The following is a 24874-nucleotide window of genomic DNA, read 5'->3' as shown; positions in this document are numbered from 1 at the left end:
CACCCTACCTGCTGTACCAGCCCCCCATCTTAGTAATCTCTTAAATAAGAGCTTATAGCTCCATAATGAGTTACACAATCTTCACTAATTTTCTTCTGAGGAAACATTTTTGATCATTCTTTTAGCAAATTGTAGCAAAAAATAAATTATTGAAGGCCTGCTACGGAGGCAGGCATAAGGGGTAGTTGGGAAAATTAATGTAATGGTGGTGGAAAGGTGTGATGGTGGTAGGATTTGTGTTGGTATATTGAATGTCTGTAAGAAATGAACAACTTTGCAAACCACTGTGTTTATATGAGATGTAAGGTGAAAATAGAATTTAAAAAAACAAGCTAAAAATAAAATGGAAGTTGAAAAAACTCATCAGTGTAGTCAGAGCCCTTTACCACAAGCCCTTAGTTATTCTCAATGAAGAAAAACTAAAAGCCTTTACTCTTATGTTAGATACAAGACAAGGTTGCCCACTCTCACCACTTCTTTTCGGTATGGTACTGGAAGTATTTCTCAGCAGGTAAGGAAAAAGATTAGTTAAGATATCAGAGAGGAAAGGAAGAAGTCAGGCTCTTACTATATCCAAATAGCATGATACTATGTTTAGAAAATCTTAAAACCTCTACAAAAAGCTCCTAGAAACAATAGTATATAGTAAAGTGTCAGGCTACAAAATCAGCATGCAAAAGTCCATTGTTTTCCTATATACAAATGTTAGGAAAAAGAGATTTTTTTTTTCCCTTTATTTTATTTTATTTTTTTTTACAGTTGTAAATTTACAATTTTTTGTGCTTTGGTTTCAATTATACAATGATCCCTCCCTCCACCAGTACCCATCCCTCCACCAGTGCCCATTTTCCACCACCATGGATAATATCCCTCCCTGCCCATCCCCCCATCCCCCTGTCTCTGTGGCAGGGCAATCCCCTGTGTTCGGGAGAAAGAGATTTTTTTTAAAAAAAATTTTTGCCACATAACTAAAGAGGTGAAAAACATATACAAAGAAAATTACAAAACACTAAAGGAAATGGAAACACACATCCTGCTCATGGATTAGGAGGATTAAATCAAAATGGCAGTATGTCCAAAGTATTGAATCCCACAGATTCAGTGAAGTTCCTTGAAGAACTAAAGAAATCTTTGGGGGGATGAGGGGTGGGAGGGATACTGGGATCAGTGGTGGAAATTGGGCACTGGTGGAGGGATGGGTATTCGATCGTTGTATAACTGAAACCCAAGCACAAAAATTTTTAAGTCTACAACTGTACCTCATGGTGTTTCACTAATAAAATTTTTTTTAAAAAATTGAAAAAAGATCTTTGGGGAAAAGATGGGAGGCATCTCTTTACCCAACTTGAAACTGCTACAAAGAGATAGTAATTAAAGCAGCATGTTCTTGGAATAAAGACAGATCCTCACATCAGTAAAATAGAGTTGAATATCCCAACACATGCCCTCAAATATATGAGCACTTACTGTTTGACAGAGGCACGAGAAAAATTAAGTGGAACAAGGAAAGCCTTTACAAGTGGTGCTGGGAAAACTGGGCAAGCTGCATGCAAAAAACTGAACTTGGACCTCTTTCTAACACTGTACACAAAAGTCAAATCAAAACGACTAAAGTCTTTTATATCAGACCTGAATCCATAAGGTACATAAACTGTACACAGGACTTTACATGACATTGAAGTAAAGTCATATTCAAGGATATAATACCACTGACAAAGCAGTGGAAGCAAAGACAAACGGGACTACATTAAACCAAGAAGTTTCTGCACTTAAAGTGAAATGATATCCAGGATTCAAAGACAGCTGTGGACTGGAAAAATTATTTACCCAATACCTATATGACAGGGGGTTAATATCAGATATATAAGGCACTGGAAAAACTGTGCAAGGAAAAAAAATTCAACCCCATCAAAAAAATGAGAAGAAATGAACAGAAACTTTCTCAGGAAATACAGATGGCCAAAAAGCATGTGAAAAAGTTTTGTATATCATCAGGGAGATGCAGACCAAAACAATGAGATACCTTCTTATACCAGAGAGACGGTACTGTTATTAAAAATAACAACCAATGTGGGCATGACTGGGGAGGTGGGAAAGGGAATCTCATTCACTGTTAGTGGGATTGATGATTGTTCCATCTTTTTTGGAAAACAATATAGGCATTCCCCAAAAAACTAGAAATTGAGCTTCCATATGACCCAACAAAACCAAATTTGGGGATATACCCTACGGTCACAAAAACACAGTGCAGAAAAGCCATCTGCATTTCTGTGTTCATTGTAGTGCTAATCACAGTAGCCATAATTTGGAAACCAAGTGCCGAAAAACAGGTGATTAATAATGAAACTGCGGCCTGTCCAGGCAGTGGAATTCTATGCAGTGAAACAAAATGGTAATGAAATTTGCTTATTCAGGGGGCTGGAGCGATAGCACAGCGGGTAGGGTGTTTGCCTTGCACGCAGCCAATATGGCCGACCCGAGTTCGATTTCTCCGCCCCTCTCGGAGAGCCTGGCAAGCTACCAAGAGTATCTCGCCCGCAGGGCAAAGCCTGGCAAGCTACCCGTGGTATATTCGATATGCCAAACATAGTAACAGGTCTCACAATGTTACTGGGCCCGCTCGAGCAAATGGATGAATAACAGGAGGACAGTGACAGTGACAGGTGGACATGGAGAATATCAGCTGAGTGAAAATGAATCTAGGAGCCGGATAGACATAGAATGATCTCACATTTTTGTGTGATATTAAAAAATATATGAGAGTAATACCCAGAGGCAATAGAAATGGAAGCCAGAACTGGTCCATGGTTGGAAGCTTGCCACAAGTGGAGGAAAGGGGATTGTAGTTAGGACAGAGAAGGAACTGGGGACCACTATGACAATGATAGTTGGAAATGATCACTGGACTAGAACTGAGTGCTTAAAGTATGTAAAGTGATGTACATTATAATATTTCAGTACCTGTATTGCAGACCACAATGTCTAAAAAGGAAAGAAGAAAAAAATGTCATGCAGGCAAGCTGGTGGGGGACTAGGGGTGGTGGATGAAAACTGGGGACCTTGGTGGTAGAAAATGTACACTGCTGAAGGGTTGGTTGTTGGAAGATTGTACGACTGAAACTCAAGTCATGAACAACTTTTTAAGTGTGTATCTCACAGTGACTCAATTGAAAAATCTTTTTTAACAATTCATTAAGTACATTTAGTTTGCTAAACCAGTAATTTTTTTTTTTTATTTATTGAATCACTGTGGGAAAGGTTACAAAGCTTTCAGGTTTATGTCTCAGTCATGCAAATATCAAACACATTTCCCTTTACCAATACTTATTTTTTACCATGAAGAACCTCAATAAACCCCCACCCCCCACCCCTCCCCGTCCCTGTGAGGCAGATGAATTCTAGTTAACACTCTATCTGCTTTGATTAGATTCATTGTTTCAATGAAAGATTCACCACTATTATTTAGAGTTTACCCCCCCCCCCCCAAATCAGACATGCTGAAAAAGCATTGTGAAGTGATTTGCTTTCTACAGCTGGGTTCAAGAATTAAATGTTGGTTTTGGATTTCTGCTATTTTACCTATTGACCCTGGAAGTATTTCTACTGAAAGTCAGATAGTTAAGAAATTGGTTTCTGTGTTCTGGAGTCGTGGCCGTGCTGGAGAGCCGCTCGCGGGGGGCAACCGGTGGCCTCGGTAGGGCGTGAAGGGCGGAGCGAAACGCCCCCCTTCCCATGAGGTTTTAGTCGCCCCCACACTCCCGGCTCATACCTGCTGTCCACAAGGCTCCCATGTGGCCGCCATCTTTCTTTCCAGAGAGGAGAGGGCGAATGGGGCAACACCCTTTCCCCTCCGGCAGACTTGATGGGCTGGATCAACGCATAGTCCGTTCACTTTTCTGCTCCAAGCTGCTGGGTTCTGCATTAAGTCCTTGTGCTTCTGGGGCCATGGCCGTGCTGGAGAGCCGCTCGCGGGGGGCGACTTGTGACCTCGGTAGGGCATGAAGGACGGACCGGAACGCCCCCCGACCCATGAGGTTTTAGTCGCCACCACACCCCCGGCTCATACCTGCTGTCCACAAGGCTCCCATGTGGCCGCCATCTTTCTTTCCAGAGAGGAGAGGGCGAATGGGGCAACACCCTTTCCCCTCTGGCAGACTTGATGGCCTGGATCAATGCATAGTCCGTTCACTTTTCTGCTCCAAGCTGCTGGGTTCTGCATTAAGTCCTTGTGCTTCTGGGGCCGTGGCTGTGCTGGAGAGCCGCTCGTAGGGGGCAACTGGTGACCTTGGTAGGGCGTGAAGGACGGACTGGAACGCCCCCCTTCCCATGAGTAAACCAGTAATATTTTAAAAAATGATTTAGTTCTTAAGTTATATGGATGTGTGATACTACTTTATAGATAGGGGAACTATCGCTGAAGACATTTACAACTTCACTGTTCTTATAAACAAATAGTTGGCATTTGAATTCATTTCAATCCATAATTTTCTACATATTTCTGTTTCAACATAGGTTGTTTTTTTTTGTATTCAGAAGTTAAGTGACTGGGGTTATAGTTGAGTGGGTAGGAATTTATGATTTTCATGTAGGTGCCCGAGATTCAGGTTTTATCAACCAGGTATGGCCACAAAACAAAAACACACCCAAAAGCAAACTGAATGAGCATTTTATTGACTATTAAATAGTTGATGTTGTTAAAATTAATACTTAATTGATAAAAGGTTCAGGGATGAACCTCAATGGTAGAAGTAATCATTTAAGTTTATGAGGCTTTGGGTTCTATTACTCTACCAAGAACAAAAAAATTGGGTGGGGGGTGGTTAATAGAATAAACTTCTTGACTAAGACAATAGGTTTGGAATTTTATTTTTAAGTTATAGCAGTTGGTGGGGCAGTGAGGACACACCCGGTGGTGCTCAGGGATCACACTTGGCTCTGAACTCAGGAGACAATATGTGCTGAGATCAAACCTGAGTTGGCTACATGCAAGCCAGGTACTTTAATCCAGTATGTTCTGTCTTGGGCCCCTTTAATATCATAACAATATAAAAAATGCTGGTCAAAATTTAGATTACAAAAGCAATTAGACAAATGTCTTTTGTTAATAAAGCAAATATGCTGCATGATAGATATTTGCTTGCAATTGAGGTAATTTGAAAAGTTCAGGAATGTGGTAATGTGGTTGCTCTTTAGGTCCCACCCTCCCCCGGCCTCCCCCCCCCCCCCGTGTGCATTATATTCTTTATTTTGCCTGGATTGAAGATGCTTCTCATGTATATTGATGTACATGACTGGATATTTATGTGTCTTGTGAAATTTCAATGTGGTTGAAATAACGTATTTTTGGAAGACTCTTCAAATGAAACTTTTGTGGGAAGGTGTTTGGGCCATATTCAGCAGTGCTGGGGTCTGCTTCTGCCTCTGCACAGGGGTTGCTCCGGGTGACACATGGATAATGATGTAATTCCAGGAATCGAGCAAAGCATCCCATTGACTAAATAAACCCTCATAGGTGCTGATTCATTACTTCTGCATAAATACCCAAAATGAAATTTTTAAAAGTTATACAGTGATGTTGATAATGCCAAATAACTCTAAAAGGCCATCTTAAATATATAATCTTTTTGTTTTAGTTCTACTTAAAATATGGCCCAAAAGCATTTTGTAATATCTCTGAAGGGAAATAAATGCAGAAATCAAAGACATTTAGAAACAATTTGACAGAAATGTTATGCTTCAAATCTAGTTAGAAATTCAGGCCAGGATTTGAAAAAAATTCCATTTACTGTATTTTGCTGAATTGGACTTGAAGATAATTAGACAAAAATTGGTTCGTCTGAGACTGGGGATAATGGCTCAAGTATTAGAGTACATGCCTACCATTCTGTTCTGGCATCACATACCCTGCTTCCAGCACTACTTGGTTTGTAGCCTTGGTGATCTCTGAGCATCACTGGGAGTGACCCTTAGGGGCTAGCTCCTCAGCTCCACTGCTTGTGGTATCTATTTTTCTTTTTAACTTTAAAATAAAGGGATCTTTTACCTTAGCAAAGCATTGATACATTTAAATGCTGACCTTGTTTTCCTTAACTGTTTCTTTCTATTTCCTGGCTAACTACTCGAGTTCTTCATTGCTTTAATTATAAAATTTGACAGATTTCACAGGAATATGTTGATACTTCTTTTATGTGTGTGTGTGTGTGTGTGTGTGAGGTGGGGGGAGGTTGGGTCTCACCTGGCAATGCTCAGAGATTACTCCTGGCTCTGCACTCAGGAATGACTCCTGGTGGTGCTTAGGAAACCATATGGGATGCTGGGGATCGAACCTAGATTGGCTGCATGCAAGGCAAATGCCCTCTCCACCGTGCTATTGCTCTGGCCATATGTTGATAATTCTTGGCAGAAAAAGAAACTTAAAATCCAAAAAAAGAAACTTAAAATTTTAAAATCTTCTAAAGGTCAAAGAGATATTACAGGGGTGTTTGCCTTGCACATTGTTGACCCAGGTTTGCCCCCAATGCCACGTGCACTCCACTGAACAGTGCCAAGAATGATCCCTGAGCAACGAGCTGAGAATAAGCCCTGAACATCTCTAGGTATGACGCCAATCATACCATCCCTCTTAAAAAAAAATGTAAAATTTGTATGAAATACTGTATAGGGAACAAGTCTTAAGGAATGGTGCAATTTGAAATTCTGTTTTAGGCAACAGGTTTTAAAGAATGACATAATTGAAATGTTTATAAGTTTTCAGGGAGTTGTTTACAGCAACCAGTATATTTCACAGAAGGTAGGAAAATTAAGGAGAAAAAAATTAGTCATTTCTTCAAGCACTTCGTGCGAAATAAAAACAAATTGCATGTTTAGTTAGTAGGTATGTATTTTAAAGTTTGAGAAATCACATTAAATTAGTTTATTTTGTTTTGGGGCCATATTTTGCAAAGTGCAGGGATTACTCTTGGTTCTGTGCTCAGGGATAGTACTTGCTGGTGCTCAAGTGTTTACATGTGATACCTGGGATTGAAAGGCACTTGTCATAATTACTTTACCTGTTGTACCTCTCTCCAGCCCTGAGAAATAGCATTAAATTTTATGTTGCTTTTAATTGCCATACTATGGGAGGTGGAAGGGACCCATACCTTGGCAGCATTTAGAGGCTGCTACTCAGTTTGGTGTTGAGTATTCTGCCAGGGGACCTGCAAGCAAAAAGCACTTCAGTGCTTTTAACTAGCTTCCAGGCCCTGATTGCCATAAATTTTGAGGTCGTCTTCTGTTTATAGCAATAAATTTCAAATTGCTTTTGTAGTGGTTTCTTAAAATGCATAAATTTTCATTGTTCTTTTGTTATGGACATCTGTAATATATATAATTAGTATGTTTAACGTATGACTGAAATTTTTTTTTCTTCCCTTTCTAGGAAGATGATCCATATGATCTTGAAGACATTTCTGCACAGAAATGAGGGAAATACAAAGAACCTAATATAGTTCTGAAATACAGAATCTATATTTTGAGTTGATTTTATTTTCAGAATGAGAAGTATATATGCTTACCTTTATGAATGTAGAGACATGAGAATAGAGTGATGATGGCAAAAAATAAAGAGCCTCGCCCCCCATCCTATACCATCAGTGTCGTTGGACTCTCTGGGACTGAGAAAGACAAGGGTAACTGTGGAGTTGGAAAATCTTGTCTGTGCAATAGATTTGTACGATCAAAGGCAGATGAATATTATCATGAGCATACTTCTGTGCTTAGCACCATTGACTTTGGAGGACGAGTAGTAAACAATGATCACTTTTTGTACTGGGGTGACATTACACAAAATGGTGAAGATGGAGTAGAATGCAAAATTCATGTCATTGAACAAACAGAGTTCATTGATGACCAGACTTTCCTTCCTCATCGGAGTACAAATTTGCAACCATATATAAAACGTGCAGCTGCCTCTAAACTGCAGTCGGCAGAAAAACTAATGTACATTTGCACTGATCAGCTGGGCTTGGAACAAGACTTTGAACAAAAGCAAATGCCTGAAGGGAAGCTCAATGTAGATGGATTTTTATTATGCATTGATGTAAGTCAGGGATGCAATAGGAAGTTTGACGATCAACTTAAATTTGTGAATAACCTTTTTGTCCAACTGTCAAAATCGAAAAAACCTGTAATAATAGCAGCCACTAAATGTGATGAGTGTGTGGATCATTATCTTAGAGAAGTTCAAGCTTTTGCTTCAAACAAAAAGAACCTTCTTGTAGTGGAAACATCAGCACGATTTAATGTCAACATTGAGACATGTTTCACTGCACTGATACAAATGTTGGATAAAACTCGTGGCAAGCCTAAAATTATTCCCTATCTGGATGCTTATAAAACACAGAGACAACTTGTTGTCACAGCAACGGATAAGTTTGAAAAACTTGTACAGACTGTGAGAGATTATCATGCAACTTGGAAAACTGTTAGTAATAAATTAAAAAATCATCCTGATTATGAAGAATACATCAATTTAGAGGGAACAGAGAAGGCCAGAAATACATTCTCAAAACATATAGAGCAACTTAAACAGGAGCATATAAGAAAAAGAAGAGAAGAATATATAAATACTTTGCCAAGAGCTTTTAACACTCTTTTGCCAAATCTAGAAGAAATTGAACATTTGAACTGGTCAGAAGCTCTGAAGTTAATGGAAAAGAGACCAGATTTTCAGTTATGCTTTGTGGTGCTAGAGAAAACACCTTGGGATGAAACAGATCACATAGACAAAATTAATGATAGGCGAATACCATTTGACCTCTTGAGCACTTTAGAAGCTGAAAAAGTTTATCAGAACCATGTACAGCATCTAATATCAGAGAAGAGAAGGGTAGAAATGAAGGAAAAATTCAAAAAGACTTTGGAAAAAATTCAGTTTATTTCACCTGGACAGCCATGGGAGGAAGTCATGTGCTTTGTTATGGAGGATGAAGCCTTCAAATACATCACTGAGGCTGATAGTAAAGAGGTATATAGTAGGCATCAGCGAGAAATAGTTGAAAAAGCCAAAGAAGAGTTTCAGGAAATGCTTTTTGAGCACTCTGAACTTTTTTATGATTTAGATCTTAATGCAACACCTAGTTCGGATAAAATGAGTGAAATTCATACAGTTTTGAGTGAAGAACCTAGATATAAAGCTTTACAGAAACTTGCACCTGATAGGGAATCTCTTTTACTTAAACATATAGGGTTTGTTTATCACCCCACTAAAGAGACCTGTCTAAGTGGCCAAAATTGTACAGACATTAAAGTGGAGCAATTACTTGCCAGCAGTCTCTTGCAGTTGGATCATGGTCGTTTACGATTATATCATGACAGTACCAATATAGACAAAGTTAATCTTTTCATTTTAGGGAAGGATGGCCTTGCTCAAGAATTAGCAAATGAAATAAGGACACAATCCACTGATGATGAGTATGCCTTAGATGGAAAAATTTATGAACTTGATCTTCGGCCAGTTGATGCCAAGTCGCCTTATTTACTAAGTCAATTATGGACTGCCGCCTTTAAACCACATGGGTGCTTTTGTGTATTTAATTCCATCGAGTCACTGAATTTTATTGGGGAATTTATTGGAAAAATAAGAACTGAAGCTTCTCAGATCAGAAAAGATAAATATATGGCTAATCTTCCATTTACACTAATTCTAGCTATTCAGAGAGAGTCTGTAAGTAAAAATCTACCAATTCTAAGGCACCAAGGGCAACAGTTGGCAAACAAGTTGCAGTGTCCTTTTGTAGATGTTCCTGCAGGTACATATCCTCGTAAATTTAATGAAACTCAAATAAAGCAAGCTCTAAGAGGAGTATTAGAATCAGTTAAACATAACTTAGATGTGGTCAGCCCAGTTCCCACAAATAAGGATGTAGCAGAAGCTGACTTGAGAATTGTAATGTGTGCCATGTGTGGTGATCCATTTAGTGTGGATCTTATTCTTTCACCTTTCCTGGATTCTCATTCTTGCAGTGCTGCACAAGCTGGACAGAATAATTCCGTAATGCTTGATAAGATCATTGGTGAGAAAAGGAGACGAATACAGATCACAATATTGTCATACCATTCCTCAATTGGAGTAAGGAAAGATGAACTGGTTCATGGATATATATTAGTTTATTCTGCTAAGCGGAAAGCATCTATGGGAATGCTTAGAGCATTTTTATCAGAAGTTCAGGACACGATTCCCGTACAACTAGTGGCAGTTACTGATAGCCAAGCAGACTTTTTTGAAAATGAGGCCATTAAAGAATTAATGACTGAAGGTGAACATATTGCAACTGAGATCACTGCTAAATTCACAGCATTATATTCTTTATCACAGTATCATCGACAAACTGAGGTCTTTACGCTGTTTTTTAGTGATGTTCTCGAGAAAAAAAATATGATAGAAAATTCCTATTTGTCTGATAATACAAGGGAATCTTCCCATCAAAATGAGGATGTTTTTCTACCATCTCCCCGAGACTGTTTTCCCTATAACAACTACCCTGATTCAGATGATGATACAGAAGCACCACCTCCATATAGTCCAATTGGGGATGATGTACAGTTGCTTCCAACACCTAGTGACAGATCTAGATCTAGATTAGATTTGGAAGGAAATGAATATCCTATTCATAGCACCCCAAATTGTCATGACCATGAACGCAACCATAAAGTGCCTCCACCTATCAAACCGAAACCAGTAGTACCTAAGACAAATGTGAGGAAACTGGATCCAAATCTTTTAAAAACAATTGAAGCTGGAATTGGTAAAAATCCAAGAAAACAGACTTCACGGGTGCCTTTGGCACATCCTGAAGATATGGATCCATCAGATAACTATGCGGAACCCATTGATACAATATTTAAACAAAAGGGTTATCCTGATGAGATATATGTTGTCCCTGATGATAGTCAGAATCGCATTATTAAAATTCGAAACTCATTTGTAAATAACACCCAAGGAGATGAAGAAAATGGATTTTCTGATAGAACCTCAAAAAGTCATGGAGAACGGAGGCCTTCAAAATACAAATATAAATCTAAAACTCTATTTAGTAAAGCCAAATCGTACTATAGGAGAACACATTCAGATGCAAGTGATGATGAAGCTTTCACTACTTCTAAAACAAAAAGAAAAGGAAGACATCGTGGAAGTGAAGAGGATCCACTACTTTCTCCAGTTGAAACTTGGAAAGGTGGAATTGATAATCCTGCAATCACTTCAGACCAGGAGTTAGATGAAAAGAAAATGAAGAAGAAAACCCACAAAGTAAAAGAAGATAAAAAGGTAAGTTTAATATTTTGTGAATGTAAATAATTTTTTGTTATGTTACTGGTTTGTGTACTCTATCTTACTTGGAGTAAAAAATATATTTTATATTCAGCATAGAATTTCTAGATGAATATGTTTATTTTCTTTACAAAAAACCTAGGTAGAAAGTTACATTTTTTTTGTTTGTAATTGTACAGTGTGTCTGTTTTTCCCTGTGGTTAACAGTTTTGCATTATTAGTTTTATATACTTATCTTCATGTAGATTATATTGACAATTCGATAAAACTTTTTTAATTTTGTTTTGTGTTTTTGACTTTACCTAGCTGTGCACAGGGCTCTGTGCTCAAAGATCACTCCTGGTGGGCTTTGGGGGTAAGGCAAATTCTCTATCAGCTGTGCTGTTGCTCCAGCCCCATGATAAAACTAACATTTTGTAGTCTTGAAATCTATTAACTTTTCCACACAATTACTGGTGGATAGTGATACACTGCCTAAAGGTATGCAGAAAGGTTTCTGAAATTTGAACTGTAGAATTCTGACCCAATAGCAAATTTCTATCTTATATGTATAGTTATAGTAGATATTCTCTGGTGGTTTTAAGCATTAGAAATGTATGTAGCTACCATTAAAGTTATACCTATTTTTTTTTTGGCTTTGGCTCACACCAAGCAATGCTCAGGGGTTACTCCTGGCTCTGCACTCTGGTATTAGTCCTTGGGGTGCTCAGGTGGTCATATGGGATGCTGGGGATCAAATCTGAGTCGTCCACGAGCAAGGCAAGCATCCTACCCTCTCTGCTATTGCTCCAATATACCTGTATGCCTAATTTTTATTGCATTGTTTTCACAGTGATAATATATATCTATATATTTTTGCCTTTTTTGGGGTCACACCCAGCGATGCACAGAAGTTACTCCTGGTTCATGCACTCAGGAATTACTCCTGGCCGTGCTCAGGGGACCATATGGGATGCTGGGAAACGAACCTAGATCGGCTGCGTGCAAGGCAAACGCCCTACTCACTGTGCCATTGCTCCAGCTCCTCACAGTGATATTTTTGAATTTTTGAAATAAGATTCATCTAGACTTAAAGCACAAACTCTTAACTCATTACACAGCTTTTCACTCATCCCATTACAGGTCCTAACTGCACATTTTATCATTGCCTAAGGACTTCAATATTTCTTTCAATTTGCTTAAATTATTAAAGCTACTTAATGCTTATTAAGAAAAACAGAAGTTGGAGAGGTAGTTCAGCAGGTTAGTACAAATGCATATCACTGAGTGCCCAAAAATAATGCTGCCGCACACTTTGTATTTCATTGCTTTTATTTTTGTGTTATTTTCCATTTTTGATTATAGGTTTTGGTAACTTTTTATATATATGCGGGGGGTGCATACCCAGCATTTCTCAGGACTTATTTATCTGGCTCCATGCTCAGATAACTCTGGGGTAGAGGGGAGCTTGGGAAACAATATAGGATGCTAGAGATTGAGCTCAGGTTGGCTCTGTGCAAGGCAAATGATGTGTTTGTACAATTGGTCCAGCCCACTTTTTACATTATCTTAATTTAAAATAATGGCAGGATATAGAAGGAGCTCTTTATATACTTTTACCATGTGGCCAGCTGTTTGCTTTTTGCTCCATTTGCTTGAAGGAGATATGTGCATGTATGGTATGTATGTATTGAGGTGTTTATATCTTTTTTGTTTTGGGACCACGCTCAGTGGTGCTTAATGTTTACTCATGACTTTGCGCTCATTGATCATTCTTGGCAGAACTTGGGGGACCATGTATGTGCCAGGGATTGAACACAGGCCAGCCATGTAGAAGACAAATGCCCTACTTGCTCCAATGTACTATCTCTTCAGCCCCAGAGGCTTAGTTTATTTTTTAATCCTCTGAGATTAAGTTGGAGATGTTAGATTCTACTGTTACACATTTTATTGTGTATTTACTGATTACTAGAATATGCTGTCAAGACTGCAACAGTACCGTTACCCAAATCAGGAACTTTTTGTTTTTTTAATGTAGGAGTACTGCTATTTATTCAGCCATTGATTAAGCTGATTAAACTGGGCATGAACTCCACGTTACTTTTTTTTTTTGAATCACCATGAGATAGTTACAAAGCTTTCATGTTCGAGATTCAGCCATACAATGATCAAACACCCATCCCTCCATTAGTGTACACTTTCCACCACCAGTGTCCCCAGTATATCCTGCCTCCCCTCCCCCCCCCATCCCAGCCCTCACCCTGCCTCCATGACAGGCAATTTCCGCAGTCTCTCTACTTTGGGGCATTATGGTTTTTTTTGTTGTTGTTTTATTCATTTATTTATTTTTTGTAGGAGTCCTGCTATTTATTCAGCCACTGATTAGCTTATTGAGTTGGGCATGAACTCCACCTTAATTTATTTATTTTCTTTTTAAATTTATTTATTGAATCACTGTGGGAAAAGTTACTAAGCTTTCAGGTTTAAGTCTCGGTCATACAATGATCAAACACCTTTCCCTTCACCAGTACTCATTTTCACTGCCAAGAACCCCAGTATACCCCCCCTTCCAAATGCCTGTGAGGCAGATGATTTCTACTTAACTCTTCTCTACATTGATTACATTTATTATTTCAAAAAATGATGCACCATTATTGTTTAGAATTTCCCCCCAAACAATCAGAATTGCTGAAAAGGCATTGTGAAATATTTTGTTTTCTATAGCTGGTTATGAGAATCATATAATGTCACGCGGCCATGATTTTGGATTTCTGCAAAGAGCCAGATAATTATGAGATTGGTTTCTGTGTGTCTGGTGTTATGGACTTGCTGGAGAGCCGCTCCTGGGGGGTAACTTGTGACCTCGGTGGGGCGTGAAGGATGTGCTGGTACCGCCCTCCTCCCATGAGACTGCAGTTTGGGGCATTATGTTTTGATGGAATTTTCCCACCACCAATCAAGCCTGCCTTGGGGCAAATGCTAGATTTATTGTCCATTGCTCATTTTGAATATCTTGGGTGCCACGGCCACACACTTTTGAAATCCTAGGTTGTAAATGGTTGGGATACAGAGACATTTCTGCAGTGCACTAATCCATTTTGGGATTCAGTTGGGCGTCTCTCGACCAGGGCTATTGATACGCCAAGATGGCGCTGGAGGCATATTTTGGGCATAACATCCAGGCCGATGAGTGGGCAGGGAGCCGGGGAGGGACAGCCCAGTGCCTCTGCTGCCATGTGGCATAGAAATTTAGTCCTGGAACCCTTATACATGGGCCTTGCTTATGGAAGCTCTTGGTCACTGGAATTCCATCTGAAGTAGATGGGGAGACTGCACCTGCTCCATCTGGGGTGTCCCTGTGAAATTGGCTCAGTATGGGGACCCAAAGTGATCCCCTGCTCTGTGGTGTCTTCTGGGACTCACTGCTGTGTCTCTGGCTTTTGATCTCTTTCGAGATTTATTTATGGGTCTCTGAAGCAAGGCCAGTAGTAAGAGTTTATAGGGCGGTGCTGGATTTGGTTTGTGGGAGTGACTGCCAGTGCTTCCATGTATATTGGGAAGTGGGGGGAGGTAGCCCACCCCCAACTCCATGAAAACCTGGAGATTTCAGTCACAAAAACCTGTATACCTTAATTTTCAGCAGATTGTATCTTGGTGAGGTCTGTCCTGAGATGGTGAAGTTAGACTGGGGGTATGGCGGCAATTTTGGATTGTGGAAGCAAGCGGCTGCTGGGGGCTCTCCTTGGGCAGGCACAGGCCAACCTGCCCTGCCTCCGATTTACCCCAGTGTGTTCCGCCATGTGTGGGTCCAAGGTTAACCTTGGCTTTTGATCTCTTTGGAGACTTATCTATGGGTGTCCTGCATTCGCAGCAGCGCAATATCTTATCAGAACTTTTTTTTTTATGACATCTTATTGTCTCATTCCTACTTTGGACAAACTTGCAGGCTATCGAATGTAGCCTGCCCACAGGGCAGAGTCTGGCAAACTCCCCGTGGCGTACCAAATATGCCAAATACCAGTAACAATGATGGGTCTCATTCTCCTTAAGAGCCTTGAATATAATCTCAGGGCTAGGATGAAAGAGACGTTACTGGGGCCTGCTCGAGGCAATGAAATGAAATGAAATGTCCTAAATAAGGCCAATAGATGAGCTTGTATAGCTGAGCCAGAGGTGGTTTGTGGGCCTTGCCCTCATATCCCTAGCTTTTGGCTGTTTAATTTCTTGGTGAACTTGGTCCCAAGTTGTTGGGATACAGCCAAAGGCACAACGGCAATTTGGGGGTATCAGGAAGCCTGAAGGCACCATCAGGCTGCTGATGCATTTGCCCTGCAGGTACAGGTTGACCTGTTGGTGGCACCATACCCCCCAAATCAGTAACTTCTATGATTCAGTATTTATTATTTAAAATAGAACTCAAATTTCATTTGTTCTTTACATCTCCCAATTTCATTTTTTAATTGTAGTCATAAATATATGCATACACTTTCTCTATATTTTATATTTTTCAGTATTGCTATATAGTCGTCCAGATTATAATTTTAGTTATTATGTAGTTTTCCATCTAGCAGATTGTATCAAAACTGGATAAGACTTCTAGGTTTTTTAATTTTACTTTTTTTTTTATTCCAGTAGTCAAAAAAGTTTAAAAGTTTTATATAAACTTTTTATATAAAGTTATAAAAAGTAACTTAGTATTTGATATGCCAGACACAGTAACAACAAAGTCTCCAATGGAGACGTTACTGGGCCCCGCTCGAGCAAATCGATGATCAACGGGAGGGCCTTTTACTTACTTTACTATATAACTTATTCTGATAGATAAGGAAAATGAAATCACTAATTCAACAAAAGGCATAAGTAATGTTAGTGGCAATATTTATTTTTACTATAGCTCCTTAAGTATTAACTTTGAGGTCTGATGAGAAAGAATGGCAGATTTGTAAATTAAGGTCTATTATGATGTTTCTTGATTTCTTGTCTTTTTGACAGATTTTAGTGTTGGGTTTTAGGAATGCAGCTTTTTATACCTCTGGTCACCTCCATATTTCTCAGTCTGAGAATTGTTTTTGTTACTTTGCCAGTTTGGTCATTTATATGCAGCATTTGAGGAACACAATCTTTTTCTTCATGAATAACTTATCACGTCTAGTTTCATTTTTGTTGCAAAAGGCACGATTTTTTTTTTCAGTGGCTGAGTAGTATTGCATTGAGTAATGTATCCTAGCTTATATCTAGGATACATTTGTTACATTTGATACATTTGCTTTGTTAATGGGAATTTATATTGACTCAAGTTGTGGCTATTATTGTGCATAATGTTGCCATGAATATAAGGGTACAAACTTTCATGTTGGTGTTTCATTTTCTTCAGGTAAATGCCTGGGATCAGTATTGCTACACCAAATGTATGTATGTTTTTAAGGAATCATTTCCACCAGTAACTTAGCAAAGTTCCTTTTTTCTTCACATCCTCACCAACACATTTCCTATTTTGGATATATGCTATTCTTAACAGTGTAGCTCAAAGGTTCCTAAATTTATTTGGTTCATCATTCCCCCATTCAAGCGGGGGTGGGGGGGGGGAGCTTCCCTCTGAATATCTACCTTTTTTTGTTGTGGTGACTTTTGTTTGGGAGCCACACATGGTGGTGCTCAGGGTTTACTCCTGGCTTTACTCTCAGAGATCACTCCTGGTGGGATCAGGGGACCATATGGGATGTTGGGGCGCAAACCTAGGTATGCTGCATGCAAGGCAAGTGCGCTACCTGCTGTACTATCTCTCTGACCTGTGGAAATCTACCTTTAAGTTAACAACTGGAAGTATTCCTCAGTTGTACCTGAGGTTACTATAGTATCCCCTGGATCTTTCCAGCATCCAACAAGGGACAATATATCATTCACTTTGGTAATCACTAGTGTGAGACTATAAAACCCAGCTCCCAGAAGCATGCAGCCGCATTCGTGGCTGCGTGATACCTTATTATCTCATTCTTACTTTGGACAAAATGGCAGGCTATCGAATGTAACCTGCCCTCACCGCAGAGTCTGGCAAACTCTCCGTGGCGTACCCAATATGCCACAGACCAGTAACAATGATGGGTCTCATTCTCCTAACCCTGGAAGAGCTTTTAATATGCCACTTCTTAAAAAACTCAGGGCTAGGACGAAGGAGACATTACTGGGGCCTGCTCGAGACAATCGACGAACAATAGGATGATTGTGATCGTGATTGTGAATCACTAGTGTAAAGTCACTGTCACTGCCCTTCCATTGTTCATCGATTTGCTCGAGCAGGCCCAGTAACATCTCCATTGTGAGACTTGTTGTTACTGTGTTTGGCATATCGAATACATCACGGGTAGCTTGCCAGGCTTTGCTGTGTGGGTAAAATACTCTCGGTAGCTTGCCAGGCTCTCCGAGAAGGGTGGAGGAATCAAACCCGGGTCGCTGGGGTGGGCTGCGTGCAAGGGAAATGCCCTACCTGCTGTGCTATCTCTCCAGCCTAGTGTAAGGTAAAACTTCATTTGTGGTTTTAATTTGCATTTTTCTAGTAAGTGATGTTGAACATTTTTCATGTTTCTGTAAGGTATAATCTGAGTATCTTCTTTGAAGATCTACCTGCTTTCTTTTTTTGTTTGTTTGTTTCCAGCCACATCCAGTGATGGCTCAGGGGTTATTCCTGGTTCTGCCTTCAGGAATTACTCCTCGCAGTGCTTGGGAGACCATATGGAATGCTGGAGATCGACTTGGGTCGAGAACTGCATTCACAGCAAGCATCTGTTCTATCTCTCCAGCCTCCTCCTACCTTCATTTTGTCTGTTGATTGGGTTGTTTCTGTTAAGTGGGTTTTTTATATATATATACATTTTGGGTATTGACCCCCTAATCAGGCATATGATACGCCTTTTAGTTTTGATATAGCTTTCCCACTAAAAGCTTTTGAATTGGATGCAGTCTCCTACTTTTGATTTTATTTTTCTTGCCATTGAAATTGACTTCAAATTTATCTTTGAGGTTAAAGTCAGGAGTATGTCATCTATGTGTTTTCAGATCTTAGTCTTTATTTTGTTTTACATTAGTTTTGTGTATGATTTTAAATCTAGTTTTATTTTTTATGATAAGAATTTTTTTGGTGTTCATGGAAGTTCAGTTTCTACAATTTGTTGAAAAAAATTTACTTTCTGTTATATGGTCTTGGCTCTTTTATCAAAAATCATATTAATCATATATGTGTGTGGACTTACTTTAGGACTCTGTTCTGTTCCTTTGCTCTGTTTCTATTTTTCTTTCAAAACCTTACTATTTTGATAATTCTATATTGTTTGAAGGTAGGAAGTGTGATGTCTCTTTTCTCAGATATTTGCTTTGATATATTTTTTGTATTTTCATATATAAAGTTTGGAATCGTGTTGTTTCCTTGAAAAGTATGTGTTTCGATAGATATTGAACTGAGTTTGCAAGTTACTTTAGGTAATACGAACATGCTGCATACCAGGAGTTACCTTTTAATTTCTCTGGGTCCTGTTCTCTTTTTTTTTTTTTTTAACAGTTGCTTGACTTTTAGTATATCCATCTTCCATTTCTTCTGATATGCCTTAATTACTCCTTGGCATTTTACCTATTTTGATTAAAATTTTAAGCAAATAGATGTGGAATTATTTTAATTTCTAACTTATAAATAGAAACTGAGTAGATTTTTGTATTTTTTTTTTTAAAGTTTTGGATCATGTCCAACGAAGGATTCTCAAAGGCAGTCTTGGCTCTGCATTTAGGAATCGCTCCTGGAGGTGCTTGGAGGACTATATGGGATTCTAGGGTTCACTCTTGGTAGGGCTCAGGGGCCATATGTAGTGCTGAGGATCAGACGTGGCTTTGCTGCTTTCAGTGCCAAGTGCCTTACCCGCTGTACTCTGTCCAGCCTTCCACTCTGATTTCTACTGCCTTTTGGTTTTATTTGTTGGCCTTTTTCTAATGCTTTAGTGTAAGGTTAGATTGTTTAAGACTTCTTCATTGATTTGGGGTTGTTTCGCTATGAATTTCTCTCAATGCTTTTACTGCATCTCATAGGATCTGATAACTTTTCTCTTCATTGGTCTAATTTTTTATTATTTGATTCCTATGTTTACTCAAGAATTATGTAGAAGGACTGGAGAGATAGTGCAGCAGATAGGGCACTTGCCTTGTATGCAGCCGACCTGTGTTCAATCCCCAGCATCCCATCTCGTCCCTTACCACTGCCAGGAGTAATTCATGAGGACAGAGCCAGGATAACCTCTGAACATCACCAGGTGTGGCCCCAAAACAAAGTAAGAATTGTATAAAGCCTGCTATTTAGTGTACACATGTTTGAGCTTTTTTTGTTTTTTCTGGTTACACTGCTTGATTATGATTTCCATATGTATATATTTTTGTTTTATGTCCCACATGCTGTATTTTTTTTTATTGGAAAATATTTTTAATGAAACAAAACACAGTACACAGGATGCCAAAAATTTCTGGAATGCTTCTAATATAGAATTTGTTGGGGGGAACATTTCTGGCACTAAACATTTTTAGTATTTGATGAGAAAAGCAAGTTAATAAATCATTTATCTTATTCTTTTTTTTTTTTTGAGAATGATCCACAATTACCTGAGAAAAGTATATTCATTTATTTGGGAGTGGAAATTTCTGTATGTCTTTTAAAAGCATCTCTGACCAATTATTCAGCTCTAGGACATTTTCCTTATTGGCAGTTTGAGTTTCAGTTTTGTCACATTCTTTGCAATACTTAGTGTAGTTGAACTTTTTATATCTTAAATCTGAGTGTCTAACAGTTGATGGCTTGTGAAAACTTGAGTAGCAGATTTTCTTCTACAGAGGTACATAAAATAATGGTATTGAATATAATAGTTGGCTTTTAAAATTTGTGGAGTAATCTGTCCTTAATTTTTATGATTATTAGTATTCCAGACAAATGGGAACTATCATACCTAGATTTTTTTCCTTTCATATTTGAGAATGGTTCATATATCTAATACTGTCATATACCTCATTGCCATTCTTTTTCTAACTTGTATTAAAGCAGTGAGTTAGACTTGACTTGTGTTTCAGTTGATTTAACTCTTTAAAATGTGTAATATATGTATGTGTACATATGTAAAATCTTAGCACGCTGAAAGTTGTGTGTTCGCAGGCTCTCTGGACGGTTCTATCTCACCACCCGCGTTCTGTGCTCTTGAGCCACTGTGTGTGGCCTGGATGGCTGTTGGTCAAGGGAATACGAAGGAAGAAAAGAGGGGCAGGCTGTTCGATATCAGTTGTAGTTTATTCCAATCTTCACTCCTGTCTCTCCTCTGCCTCCTTCTCTCCTGGGCCCCAGTCTGGAATCTTTTCTCCTTCTGGCTCTGAATCTGGATCTCTGGAGCCCAAGCTCTCTCTCTTCTGACTCTGCTCTCTCCGAGCTTACATTCTTAGTTTATATAGCAATCACTTAGGGTGGTGACACAAAGGTGGATTGAACATTAACAAATCAACAAAGAGAGGTAAGACCACTCCTCCAGGAGATTAACTCAAGGATAAAATCTCATCTAAAGAGATTACTCCAGATTACTAGAAGATCTACTCAAGGGTGGGATCCTAACAAGGGTGTGTTCTTTCCTCAGCTAGTAATCTTCTTAAATAGTTGTAGTAAATCTACTTCTAATATTTCTAGCAATGTTAATCTGTATGAGGACAGTAAGAGATATAAACATCTCACTATACATTCCACAGTCCTCAGGCCAGGTTAATCTTCCTATAGGCCCAGCAGGGTCCTAGTCTCCTCCCTACTTACTTTTGGATCATTATAGCATTTGCCCATGACCATGCCCTCAACTTATAGTTGAGTATCGTGGCGCTTTGGCCTGGCCCATTTCGATGCCAGGGTAGTTCACAGCTTGCCCTGAGTCCATTCAGTCCCTCGTCGGGACCCCTGCTTTTGGGGTGCTAGGAACTAAGGGCAACTGAGTCAAGAAAGCAGATGCCCAGGAGTAAATATTATTTGGAGTCAATCAACTTCCAAGTTACAAAGCATAATATTAACTGTTTTTCTGTGTCCATACAGAAAGGACATTGCTTTAAGGTAAACTATTCAAAAGACATAAGGAGAGGAGAAAGGCAGTATTAACTTATAATACAAGTTCAGTGCCCTGGGATCGGTGTGACCTGAAGGACAAAACAGTGTTATACACACATTGGTTTTTGGGCCACACCTGATAATAGTCAGGGGTTACTCCTTACTTTGCATTCAGGACTTAAAAACTTGCTTGGGGTGTTGCGGAGACCAGATGGCATGCTGGGAATCCATCCCAGATCAGCTGCATGTAAGGCAATGCCTTACCCACTATAGTATCACTTGATCACTTGACATCCCATTACTCATTGATTTGCTTAAGCGGGCGCCAGTAACATCTCTTTTGACGTCCCGTGGAATCCAGTCGGTAATGTCTCTAGTCCAGCGGTCGTCTCTAAATATCATTACGTGTCCAGCCCATCTGATTTTCGATGCCTTGGCTAACGAGACAGGATCCCTGATTCCTGATCATCAATGTAGGTCGGAACTCTGGATTCTTTCTCTCATTTGAGTGAAGCATGATACTCCAACCATAGCTCTTTCGATTCCTCTTTGGGAGACCCAAATAGCGTTCTCATCCTGTTTTCTTAGGGCCCAGGTCTCTGAGGCATATGTTAATGCAGGAAGAACAGTGGAATCAAAGAGATGTGCCCGGAGCCAGAGGTTCTTTGTCCTCTTAAGCTATTTCTTTTTTGATGCCCTTGAAGGCATTCCAAGCCGCTCTCTTGCTCCTGCTGAACTCAGGTGCCAGGTCATTCGTCCTGTTGACTTCTCGACCTAGGTACACATAACTGTTGCATTCGAAGATATTTGTTCCATTGAGAGCAAATGGAACATCAGGAACGAGACTGTTTCTCATAAACATTGTCTTCGTGAGATTCAGCTCTAGTCTGACCTTTCCACACTCACGGTCGAAATCGGCCAGCATTTGTGCTGCATGGCTAATGTTTGGTGATACTAGAACGATGCCATCAGCGAAGCGGAGGTGGTGTAGTTGCCGACCATCTATCTTCACTCCCATTCCTTCCCATTCCAGTCGTAGCATGATGTTCTTGATGGTGGCACTGAAGAGTTTTGGTGAAAAGGTAGTCTCCCTGCCAAACCCCTCTCTTGACATGGATGATCACTTGCTTATAGAATGGTGAGATCCTGGTAGTGAATCCGTAATACAGCTCATGGAGGATCCTGATGTATTGAGATTTGAATGCCCTGTTTGGCTAGGGCTTCGATGACTGCTTCTGTCTCAACAGAATCAAAGGCCTTATTTAAATCAATGAACATTAGACAGAGTAGCATCTTGAACTCCCGAGAAACCTCAATGAGGTTGGTTATTGTGTAGATATGGTTGATTGTAGTATAGCTACGATCACTGTAGTATAGCTCTGGCAAAAAATTTTAAAATGTATATATATTATTTCAGTGGTGATGAATATTGAAACCAGGCTTCATTCATGGCAATCATGCACTTTACCAGTGAGCTACCTACCTAGCCATGTGTTAGCTATCTTCTAGAGTTGTTCTGGGATTGTCTTGCACTTTCATATACTCAGTTTCTTATATTTATGCGATGATATGAATTGTTAAGAACAGTAGAGATTATATTCTAGAAGCATTCGGATCTTTTAAAAATCTGGCTTCTGTTCCTGTAGTCTTAAAAAGATTAACAAAGACTATAGAGCAACTTCTTAATTTATATTATGTACTTCGATTTATATTTTAGGACTTTGTGTGTTTATATAGATACAGTGAAATGCCTTGGATCTCTACCTGCTTTTTTGGGGGGAGAGAGTGAGGTGGGAGTTTGGGTCACACCCAGTGGTGACCCTTTCTCTAGCCCCTATACACATTTTAATAGTTTTTTTGTAGTAATTTTCTTTTGATCCAAACATGAAAGGAGGAATATAAGATGAGACATCACCATAGAGTTTAGGTAGTCAGTTCTTTCTGTGTTCATTTTTTTGTGTTTATTGTTTTAGGGCTGGAGCGATAGCACAGCGGGTAGGGCGTTCGCCTTACAAGCGGCCAACATGGCTGACCCGAGTTCGATTCCTCCGCCCCTCTCGGAGAGCCCGGCAAGCTACCGAGAGTATTCGATATGCCAGACACAGTAACAACAAAGTCTCCAATGGAGACGTTACTGGGCCCGCTCGAGCAAATCGACGATCAACGGGAGGGCCTTTACCTTTACCTTACCCATTGTTTTGGGGCCACACCTGGGGTTTTAAGGGGTTACTCCTGTCTCTGCACTCAGGAGTTATTCCTGATAGGGGCTGGAGCAGTAGCACAGAGGATAGGGTGTTTGCCTTGCACACGGCCAACCCGGGTTCAATTCCCAGCAACCCATCTGGTCCCCCGAGCACCACCAGTAGTAACCCCTGTGCATCACTAGGTGTGACTCAAAAAAAAAAAAAAAGGAAAAAAGGAAAGAAAAAAATTACTCCTGATAGTGTTTGGGGACCATAAGGGATGCTGGGAATCAAACGCAGGTTGACTACATGGAAGGTTCTGCCTCTTCAGCTTCTGTTTTCATGTTTTTAAGTAAAAAGCAGTCGAAAAGTCAGTTCTATAGAGTGTCTTAAAATTATGGCTAAAGCACAGATAAGATACCATAGGAGACTGTTGTAATTGCTAGGAGGGGCTTTGTGAAATAACCTTGCATTGATGCTAGCTACGAAGCCTAAAGAGCTAGTTTAATCTCAAAAGCAGTTAGGCAAAGAAGGAAAATTGTGTTTGACGTCAAATGCAGATTGTGAAGTGGTATCATCAGTTAAGTCTAGCTAGGAGACAGATACACATAATGAGAAAAAAAATACATTGAGGCATAACCACTGAGAATTATAAGAGGAATATATAGATAGCTCACATTGAGAAGATAATATTTTAAGTCCAGGGTTTTGAAAGCTTTGATGAAATTAAACTTTAATTTGTTAAATTAGACATTTTTGACTATTAAACTGTGAAGTAATAAATACATCTTCTAACAAATATAGGGCTGGAGCGATAGCACAGCGGGTAGGGCGTTCGCCTTACAAGCGGCCAACATGGCCGACCCGAGTTCGATTCCTCCGCCCCTCTCGGAGAGCCCGGCAAGCTACCGAGAGTATTCGATATGCCAGACACAGTAACAACAAAGTCTCCAATGGAGACGTTACTGGGCCCGCTCGAGCAAATCGATGATCAACGGGAGGGCCTTTTAACAAATATACCTGGCCCAGATAGTTTTACAGGAAGTAGTTCACTCCAGTGTTCTACAGGCAATTCCAAACAATCAATAGAGAGTAGAGTGTAGTGTGTAGTGTGTAGTCCTTTTTTTTTTTTTTTTTTTTTTTTTAATGGCCATGACTGTGCACAGGGTTTACTCCTGGCTCTGCACTCAAGAATTAACTCTGGCTGTGGTTGGGGAACCATATGGTATATAGGGGATTGAACCAGTTTGGCCCTGTACTATCTCTTCAGTCCCCCTTAATTTACTTTCTGTAGTCATCCATCCT

General features: G+C 39.7%; 1 protein-coding gene across 3 annotated transcripts in view; it reads left to right on the top strand.

Annotated features, from left to right (window-relative positions):
• ARHGAP5 (Rho GTPase activating protein 5) overlaps positions 1-24874 on the top strand; it is a 97582-nt gene that overhangs the window by 16944 nt on the left and 55764 nt on the right. For all 3 annotated transcript variants that reach the window (XM_056134376.1, XM_056134377.1, XM_056134375.1), the window contains exon 2: positions 7418-11305. In XM_056134376.1, coding sequence (XP_055990351.1) covers positions 7586-11305 — 3720 coding nt within the window. In that variant the 5' untranslated portion in view covers positions 7418-7585. The remainder of the gene's footprint in view (positions 1-7417; positions 11306-24874) is intronic.

Source organism: Sorex fumeus, unplaced genomic scaffold (assembly GCF_029834395.1).
Source record: "Sorex fumeus unplaced genomic scaffold, SorFum_2.1 ptg000098l, whole genome shotgun sequence".
NCBI classification, from domain to species: domain Eukaryota; kingdom Metazoa; phylum Chordata; class Mammalia; order Eulipotyphla; family Soricidae; genus Sorex; species Sorex fumeus.
This window is presented reverse-complemented; position numbering and strand designations above follow the sequence as displayed.